The 9,596-nt window shown below is 55.8% G+C and overlaps 1 protein-coding gene across 1 annotated transcript; it reads right to left on the bottom strand.

Annotated features, from left to right (window-relative positions):
* Window positions 1-611: 611 nt before the first annotated feature.
* EGR1 (early growth response 1) lies at window positions 612-4,078 on the bottom strand. The gene is made up of 2 exons (XM_063121025.1): window positions 3,653-4,078; window positions 612-3,228 (listed from the first exon to the last, which is right to left on the bottom strand). The coding sequence occupies exons 1-2, from the start codon at window positions 3,891-3,893 to the stop codon at window positions 1,805-1,807; spliced, it is 1,665 nt and encodes a 554-aa protein (XP_062977095.1). The 5' UTR covers window positions 3,894-4,078; the 3' UTR covers window positions 612-1,804.
* Between the last annotated feature and the right edge of the window lie 5,518 nt (window positions 4,079-9,596).

The raw sequence follows: 9,596 nt of genomic DNA, 5'->3' as shown, positions 1-9,596 counted from the left end.
GCAAGGATAGGGGATCCTGTAGTTCCCCCCCCCGGATGTTGTTGGACTCCAATTCCCATCAGCTTCAGCTAGCATGGCCCATGGACTAGGATGATAGGAGCTGTGGTCCAACACCCTCACGGTTTTGAACAAATGTCTGCTTTGCACAAAGGGGAAATGAATACACGACCCACATACCTAAGCAAGGCAGCTGTGTCAGGGAGAGCCCGCATTCCCCCCCCCTCCCCAAAACTTCTAAAAAGGAACCCGCAGTGCGGGGGTAATTCAGCGGTCAGTTGTTCGGGAGCAGCTTTCCCCAACCTGGTGCCCTTCAGATATGTGGGAACTGCAACTCCTAAGATTCAAGGGCTATGAAGGCTCGGTGTGATGGGTGGGATCTGGAGGGCACCGGGTTGGGGGTGGCGGGTAGGGCTTCCCTTTGGAGGCCTTGGGATCCGTGCGGGTTAAATGGGGGCGAAGAAGAGATGTCAGGCTGCTCCGGGCGCGCTCCCGCGCAGCAAGGACCAGAAGGTGTCACTCAATCGGGCGGCTCCTGCTGCTGCCAGCCCAGCACATCAACCCGGGAAGGAGGAAGGGATGGTGGGGAAAAACGGGACTGCTTCTCTCTCTCGAGATTTTTTTTTTCTTTATTGACTTATCCAGAGGGTATATTGTACACCAAATATCCCATTGGCAGTAAAGCGCATTCAATGTGTTTATAAGCCAAACAGTCACTTTTGTTTAAACAAACACAAGTACAAAGTCAAAAATAAAACCACAAAAATAATGAACAGCATGTTCATAACATACAAAAAATTGCTGCCTACTCAGTAGGTAACTACAACATTCCAACTGCTGAATTTATTTATAAATTTTTACACTTCTGTAACAAAAATAGACTTTTGAGAAGTTCGGGGTGTTCGTTTTGTTTGTTTTTTTGCTTACATTCCGGCTCCTTCCCCTCTTTGTTTATGAGCCTCGGTCCCCTTTCCCACTTTCCCTTTCACCTTTAAGGCTAGATGCAAAGCATCCAATCACACGAATGCATGACGTCAGCAGAGCTTCACAACAAGGCACCAAGACTTGGGACTTAAAAACCAAAAACCAAACAAAAACTTTTTTTTTTTTTTTGCCACGTGAGAGTGTTTCATCTTCAAGGTGATATTTACAAAGAACATCACACACTCTTTTGACATGCTCAAATACATAGTTAAGTGCTGCTTTCCCCCCTCCCCTCCCCCAAAACAAGTTGTAAAACCCATTACAGCTTCGCCATCACTAAAAGAGCAAAAATTACCATTTACAAAAAATAAAATAAAAAAAAAATAGAGAGGGAAGAAGATGGCCCTTTGTACTCCAAATAATGCGATATGAATATGCAAAGAGATTTTTCACGTCAAGAAGAACCCAGAAGGAAAGCAAAGCCATGGCACATATACAATATTATATTGTCTATGCATGGAGTCCAAAGTCTCTTGCTTCCTAATGAATCGCGGCTTTGTGGAAAGAGGGGGGCGAAAATGATCATGAAGTAAGATATCTATATCGTCCATGCAGATTAAGCTCTTGCACAGAAGTGGAGGGACTGCGATGCCCTGGAGTTTGTGGTGTTATCTTTCAGGCAGTTGAAGTTGAAAGAAAAGTCCAGGGATCCCGAAAAGTTGGGGCTGGCCTGGCCAGGGGTCAGCTCTCCCCCCAGGCCCACACCGAGGCCCTGGGAAGATTCATCATCCTGCCCCCACCCCGCCCCTGGAGTGCGTGACTTTTCTTTCTTTCTTCTTTTCTTTCTTTTGTGTGGTTGCTAATTGGTCCCAGCTTCCTCCTCTCAACAGATCTCAATGGTCCGTGGCGAGAAAGTGGAGGCCAGGTCGGAAAGTGCGGAAGTCACTTGGGAGCTGAAGGGGCTGGACATGCCCCCGGGGGAGGGGAAAGGGGTGACCGACGCCTGGCTCTGGAAGGAGGACGAGGCGATGGAAGCGTAGCTGGTGGCCACCGAGGGCGATGGGAAGGAGGGGAAGGGTGACGTCACGGGGGAAGAGTACGACGTCACGGGGGAAGAGTACGACGTCACGGGAGAAGAGTACGAGCTCACGGGCGAGGAGTAGGAAGCAGGCACGGGCGAGGGGAACGACGTGGCGGCGGGAGAGGGGTAGGAGGCCGTCCCCGGGGAGGCGGAGTAGGGGGCCAGCGGGGAGGCGGCGGCAGGCGGCGGGGGTGGTGGTGGGGCCGTGGCCGGGCCCTTGTCAGCCTTCTTGTCCTTCTGCCGGAGGTGGATCTTGGTGTGGCGCTTCCTCTCGTCGCTGCGGGCGAACTTGCGGCCACAGATGTCGCAGGCGAAGGGCTTCTCGCCGGTGTGCGTGCGGATGTGCGTGGTGAGATGGTCGCTCCGGCTGAAGTTGCGCATGCAGATGCGGCACTGGAAGGGCTTCTGGCCCGTGTGGATGCGGATGTGGCGCGTGAGCTCGTCGGAGCGCGAGAAGCGCCGGTCGCACGACTCGACGGGGCAGGCGTAGGGCCGCTCGTGCGGCGGCGTCTTGCTGGGCCGGTTGGGGTATTTCCTCATGCGGCTCGGTTTGACCAGCTGCGACGGGTACGTGCCACCGCCGCCCGGGAGGCTCTTGGGCTCCTGCTGGCCGCCGCCGCCGCCGCCGCTGCTCTGCGTGGCGAAGGCTTTGATAGTGGAGAGCGGCGTGAGGGACGGCTGCGGGCTCGAGAAAGGCTTCTGGTCCGCGGAGCCCAGGCCGTGCTCGCCCTGCTGCGGCGGCTGCTGCGGGAACAAGTAGTCCGGGATGATTGGTAGCTGGAAGCCGCCCTTGGCCGCCGGGTAAGCGGGCGGAGGGAACTGCAGCGCGCCCCCCGACGGGCTGGGGAAGGCCTGGCCCGACGGCTCCGGGAAGATCTCGCCGGCGCCGGGGCTCGGGAAGGTGGGCGCCGCCGAGTAGATGGGGCCGGTGTCGCTGGCCTGCACCGAGCAGCTCAGGGCCGGGCTGGCCGAGGCGGACGACGAGATGGGCGGCGAAGCGGACGACGCCTGGGTCGACGGCGCGCTGGACGTGGCCATGCCCACCAGGCCGCTCACCAGGCTGAACAGGGGCTCCGGCCACAGCGGGTTGCTGCCGCCTCCGCTCGACGCCGGCTCCAGGGAGAAGCGGCCGGTGTAGGTGATGGGCGGCAGGCGGGTGGTCTGGCTCGGGTAGCTCGTCTCCACCAGGGACTTCTCGCCGTTCAGAGAGATCTCGGGGAAAGTGTCTGCCGGGAGAAGAGCGGCCCCAGGTGAGTCCCGGGACGGCCAGCCCAGTCCAGCCCCGAAGGCATCGCCGGCCTCGGCCCATGCGCTGCCGCCGCCTGTCCAACTGCGGGGCGGTGTGTGCCCAGCTCTCGCCCCCCGGGCCCCCTTACGCCCTACTCCGCATCTGCCAGCGCCCACCCCCCCCATCTTCCCTCAGTCCCAGCGCGGCCGCCACCAGCGCGACTGAATACCCGAGCGCAACCTATTGCAGCGCCTGGCGGGGCTCCAGCTGCAAGAGCCCAGGGCCCGGAGAGGGTGACGCACATCGGAGAGTCCCCCCTTCCCGCTCGGGACAGCGGAATCCCCTGGCCAAGGGCGGATGGCGCCGTCACCTGTTCCTCCCCTCCCCTCCCTTCTCCTCCCCCGGGATGCGCCTCTGCCTACCTGCGGCGAGGTGCTCGAAGGACTGTTCTCCGCCTTCACCGGAGGGGTTGAAGCCGCCGCCGCCGCTCTCTGTGCCGCCGGCGGAGCTGAGGAACTGCGGTCCCCCTCCGGCCAGCAGCATGATCTCCTCCAGCTTGGGGTAGTTGGTGTCCATGGTGGGGGGCGAGTGCGGGAAGGAGCCGAAGGGATCGGCCATCTGCAGCGAGGGCAGCAGCTGCATCTCGGCCTTGGCCGCGGCCATGGGGGCGCGCCGGGGGAAGCGGGCTTTGCTTGCCGGGGCTACTACACGTCGACGGCGGCTGGGCTGCTGCTGCCGCCACTGAGGGGCGAGAGGCGTGGGCGGCCGACGGGGTGGGCGCTGGCTCCGCGGCCGGCCTGGGGTTCCCCCTGGCTCTGCCCGCTGGAGGCGCTCGGCTCGGCTGCGCTCCCCCACCCTCCCGGCCCGGGGCTCCCCCTGGCTCTATTCGCTGGAAGCTCTCGGCTCCCCGCCCGCCCCTAGCAGCCTCTATATATCGGATCTCATCGGCCGCGGCCCGCCCCTTTCCTGACGTACATGTCCATATATGGGAGGCAGGAAGCCCTTATTTGGCGGCCGGGCGAGAGGACCCCGCCTGGCGTCAGAGCCCGACGCTGGGGGAAGCCGGCCCGCGCCAGGCAAAGAAAGCGCGTTCCGCGGGGGGGGCGGGGGCAGGCAGGCAACGACCGACGCCCAGCTGGGCGCTGGAGCCCCGGGACCTGCTTGGCCCCTCCGCGGCCCTCGGCGCGAGCTCCCGAGCCAGGCCCTTCCCGGCTCCCCCCTCGGGGTCCCCCCTTGACAGCCTCAGCCGCGCTTGCCGGAAGCTCCCGGACGCGGAGGCCAAATAAGGCCAGGCCCTTATAAGGCCTTCTTCCGGCGCGAGCCTTCCTGCTCCTTATATGGCCGTTCCGGCAGGGGCGGGAGGGGAGAGGCGAGGGGAGAGCGGCTGGAAGAGAAGGGAGGAGGGGCGGAGGGAGGGAGGGAGGAAGAGAGGAAGAGCCGCCGCCGTTGCAGAGCAGCAGCCGCCCTCGGTCTCCCTGCTGCTCTGTGGGGCCAAGGCACTGCGGGACCGCCCCCCCCCCCGCTCGCCACTGTCGGGCGCTCATAAAAGCGGCGGGGCCCGAGCGGAGGAGGCTTCCCTCCGTCCCTCCCGGGTTGGGGGAAAAGGAGGCAACGGCGCGGCACGCAGGGCAAGGGCCGCCACCAGACCCAAACAACGTGCAATAAACAGGCCCGCCGCCAGAGGGCGAGGCACGAACTTCCCCGCCCGCCTAGGTTCCCACGCTTGGGAGACACGTTCGAGACCGTCTCTAAAGCGGATTCGCCGCACTTTTCGACAACAGTCAGGGCAAGATGGATTTCCTCCTCGGTGGGAGAAGGTTTCGCTAAACTTGGCGAGCGCCTGTTTGAATTCGGGACCACGGAGTGGCTCTTATTCTAAATTAGCTAACGGATATGATTTCGTATAAGCAGGTTAAATGGCTCGGAGGTGCCATTTAACCTGCTTATTTAATCCGCTCCGTCCCCGCCAGTTTGCCTCTCCGCAAGCTGTTCCCAAGCCTTTGGGCTTCGTGTTATGATTTGTTGCTGTAGCATTTCATTACAAGTCTAGTGACCATGTACATTTTTCACTGTACATTTTGCTTCTTTTAAAATCTATTTTAAAGTGTTTTATTCTGTTTTTATTTTATTTTGTCTTGTACACCGCTCCGAAATTTTGAATGGGGAGCGATATATAAATATTGTAAATAAATAAATGTGTTGCTATTGATAACTCAGGAAGGTTGTTGCGCATGGGCATTGCGTGGCCAAGGCAAGGATCACCTCTAAGACCCCTTAGCATGGTTCCGCCTCGCTCCTGCTGACATGCAGGTGGGCATAGCAGAGGCACTTTGCAGATTCCTATCCCCATTCTCACCCCACCCGACAATCGCTTCAATGGAGCTTAAATGAGAGTCTGATCCCTCAACGCCTTTACGCTTTTGAGCCTGTTTTCCCACCCCCACCCCAATTTCTACATCGACTGTAAGGGCTGGCTTTTACGTCGTCGTCCTCTCTCCCCACTGCCTCGGACTCGAGGCTGCAAAGCCTTTATGATCTTTGCACATTTGGGGAGCAAAATATTCTCTTGGGCCAGTTTTGGTTTTCTCTTGGGCCGGTTTTGGGTTGTGTGTTTTTTCATGTCCTCTTTGCTCCCACTACCCAGCGCTTTGACATTTTCGACCCCTCCCCGATCTTGCCTACCAGCAGCAAGCGTGGCAATTTGCCCGGCTAGATTGGGGGTAGGAGGCTGGGAGGAAAGAGCAAAGTAGGCAGCGTGCCACTGCCAAGCACACTGGGCGCACACACTGCAGAAGGCTGCAGAGGCATCTCGTCAAAGGGAATTTCCTGATGATGCGAAATGCAGGGAATCTCGGGGAGTTGCGGCTCAGTGCTGCCCCCTGGTGGCCAGGGCCAGCTGCGAGCGACCAAGCGTCGCATCTGCAGCTGGCCGGCCCTGCAGATCAGGCTGGCTGGCAGGCAGGCAGGCAGGCAGCAGGTGGGGCTCGCCCCACTCCCCAGCGCAGCCCAGGGATTCCTCGGTGCCAAGGAGAAGCCCCTGCTGCCGCTTCCCAGGCTTCCGCTTTTTGGACCTCTCTCTCGTTCTCTCTCCCCCACCCTCCGTTCCACTTTCTTGGCTTCTGCCCAAGCGAGAACCTGAGACGCAGTGAGATCTCACTGAGCCTGCGCGGCCGCCTCTGCAAGTGCTTCCCCCGCAGTCCTCCGAGACTCGGCTCGTAGCTCTGAGCTACAGAGGCTCCTCCGCTGCTGGAATTAGGCTAGTACTGCAGAGCGCGCGCCGCGGCATCGGCAGGCCAGCCCGACACGGCGCGCCGCCCCCGCCGCCCCCCTGCGCGTGGGGGCTGAGGAATCCCTGCCACTGAAGGGAAATCCTCGGAAGCAGCTGCCAGAGCGGGCGGAGGCAGTAGCTGCTAGCTAGGCCCATGCAGACACCTGCCAGGCCCTGGGTTCTCTCTCCCTCTCTCCTACCCCCGCTATAGAGGCAACCCCTTCGAACGCGGCGGAGGGCAGAGGAGCCGGAAGCCCCCTCCCTCAATTCGCCAAGTTTGGGCTTTTAATCAATGCCTCTGTGATGCTAGTTCCCCCTTCCCCCCCAGACACCCCAACACAAGCTTATCCTGGAACTCAGATGGGGCAAGGCTTATTGGGAGGGGGGGCGATCCCCTCTCTCCACACTCTTTTTACTGGCTCTGGTCAATTTCCAGCCAGCCTGCATGTGGTAACCTGAGCGATGGCTCGAGGTACCCGTGGTTGGAATGAGATGCTGGTCAAGTCCGAGCATCCCCGTCCTCAGTGCGCATGCTCGGGAGATCCTGTGTGTCGTCGTCTTTCGTGTGGTCTCCTGGCCACGTCACTCTGCGGGCTCCGGAGGCTCCCTCTGCCTTGCTGCGGGTGAATCCCCCCCACCCCCACCCCCACCCCACCCTCCGCGTTCCATGATGGAAGAGCGCTGCGAAAATCTCCTTTCCCATGATTTATAAAGCGGCCGCTCGCATTAAGCAGCAAACGGCTCGGTTGGAACGCCTCGCCGAGCAAAAGCTTGAAGAAAAAGGCAGAAAGCGCCGGGCAAACCATAAAAATGGAGATCAGAAGGCTCGGAGGATCCCTTGCTCACAGAATGAGTCTGCCAGAATGGGCAACCATTCATTCCATGTGTAGGTACAAACATCCAGCCAAATAAGCACGTGGATGTCCCCAGTGGAGGCTGGTGGCTCCGGTTTTGGTGGGGCTGTGAATTCATTCTGGATTTCTGTCAGACCCAGCCAGAACTCCAAAGGACCTAACGGTGCTGAACCCATTTCGGGCCGGGCGGGCGGGCTCGGAGCCAGTACCTTGGACAGCTCCTTTAGAGTTCTGGCTGGTTCTGACTGAAACCAAGAATGGATTTATAGCCCCACTGAAATCGGAGTCACCAGCCTCCGCTGGATGTCCCCATGGCTATATAAACAGAGAAGTGAGACAAGATGTTATAGCGTATGCTCACCTCTTATCAGGGCTGCACTGCCACTGGTGCAGGGTTCTAGCCAACCTGCTAGGAGAATCCATTTCATCGCCACTATCCCATCCCCCTCAACTGACATCAACATTCCACAGCTACTGAACATGTTGAGTCTTTATTGGGATTTTTTGAGGGAAGAAGGCTCCTTAGCACTCCGGGTTTTTTTAAAGGGCTTTTTTTAGTCATTCAGAGATCCCTCAAGCATGCTGATATCACCCTCTGGTTTCTCGGGGGTGGGGGCATTTTGGCTACATAGCCGTGGTCACCACTCACCACCTGAGTTCGCTATTAGAACGAGTGATAGATTTTTCTTATTTATTTATTTATTTATTTATTTATTCATAACATGTTTATACCCTTCTCCATCATGTCAGATTTCAGCGCAGTGTACAGCATAAATCAAACACACAAAAACAAGAAAACAGCAGATTTTTTTAAAAAAACAGACATAGGCTGGGAGACATTTGACACATATAGATTATCAGGAATGTATGTGGATATTCTTTGCCTCCTCCAGGGGAGGGTAGGAGAATGGCAAGAAGGGAGAGAACCTTCTCTGTGGTGCCACCCCCTCCCCAATTACAGAAGGTTCTCGCCAGTGAAACCTGCCTGGCACTACCATTGTCATCTTTTTGGTGCCAGGTTAAAACTTTCCTCTACTCCCAGGCATTTGACAACAAATGTGTGTGTGTTATGTGTTTGTATGTTGGTTTTATGTTATATTATTATATTTTTAGGGTTTTAATCTTTGTAAACCACCCAGAGAGCTTTGGTTGTTGTTATGTGCCTTCAAGTCAGTTTTGACTCATGGCGACCCTATGAAATGCAATAAATGAAATGAAATTGAAAATCACCAGTAACATAAGATTATAGTTCTTCAGCCGCTGGATCTTCAGTATAGGACTGCACCCTACACCAATTTAAAACAATGGAAGTTTCCCATGTTGGCACTCCCTATTCCATTTCAGGCATGCCCTTCTAGCACAATGCAATTTATCTAAGAAATTATGAATGATCGAAGAATATACAGAATAATTCTAATGAGTTCCACTCTATTTTGGCTTCATATCCTGATTTATATTGGGGAAACTTTGACTCCATATGATCAATCAGAATTCCCTAGTGACTTCACAAGAAGCTGCAGGCCTCAAAACATTTCTTCTGTAGTAGTCTTACTGAAATTAAATGGGAATTTCCAGGTTAATTAAGGCACACAAAGTTGGCAACTTATTTTTTTTCCCTGGCAAGGCCTGTAGTAGTTACATGCCATCTGCATGCTGGAAGAAATTCACCTGCTAAATTTTTGCTTGTTACACAGCTATTTAAGGCTCAGGAGTTCTGCCAGAAAAAGAAGTTGGCTAGATTAGAATCCTTAGCATCTGTTGAAGTGGAAGAGCAGGTCAAGCCTTAGATTTTGCACTCATACCAAGGAGAAAAGAAAGAAAGAAAGAAAGAAAGAAAGAAAGAAAGAAAGAAAGGGAATTAAGTATCAGTATTGTGCATATAGTTCATTCTCTTGATGAATTTAATGTGGACAGTGCATTTTTTGCTGCCTTGTAAACAAAACAAAACAAAACAAAACAAAACATGGCAATGCAATTAAATAGCTTAAGGCTGCAGTTCTATACTCATACACCTGAACAGTGAGATATTCTGAGTAAACATGTATAGGACTGTACAGTATATTTCATTGAAATTGATGGGAGTTAAGTACCCCAGTCAGCTGCAGAATTATAGCTTTGATTATTGTTTGCTTTACAGCAAATCCTACTTTTAAAAATAATTGCCATCGGACAGGGGAACGAGGGCCCATGGGAGACTGCACCCCTGGTTCCTAGGAATAATAGTGAGCCAAGGAAGAGGGGCAG

This window comes from Elgaria multicarinata, chromosome 3, assembly GCF_023053635.1.
Source record: "Elgaria multicarinata webbii isolate HBS135686 ecotype San Diego chromosome 3, rElgMul1.1.pri, whole genome shotgun sequence".
In the NCBI taxonomy this organism is placed as follows: domain Eukaryota; kingdom Metazoa; phylum Chordata; class Lepidosauria; order Squamata; family Anguidae; genus Elgaria; species Elgaria multicarinata.
This window is presented reverse-complemented; position numbering and strand designations above follow the sequence as displayed.

Excerpts from the sequence above, each read along its gene's own strand:
- EGR1 (XM_063121025.1), bottom strand. The coding sequence starts at position 3,893 with ATGGCCGCGGCCAAGGCCGAGATGCAGCTGCTGCCCTCGCTGCAGATG. Across the intron at positions 3,229-3,652 it reads CTTCGAGCACCTCGCCGCAG|ACACTTTCCCCGAGATCTCT; the intron begins GTAGGCAGAGGC and ends TTCTCCCGGCAG.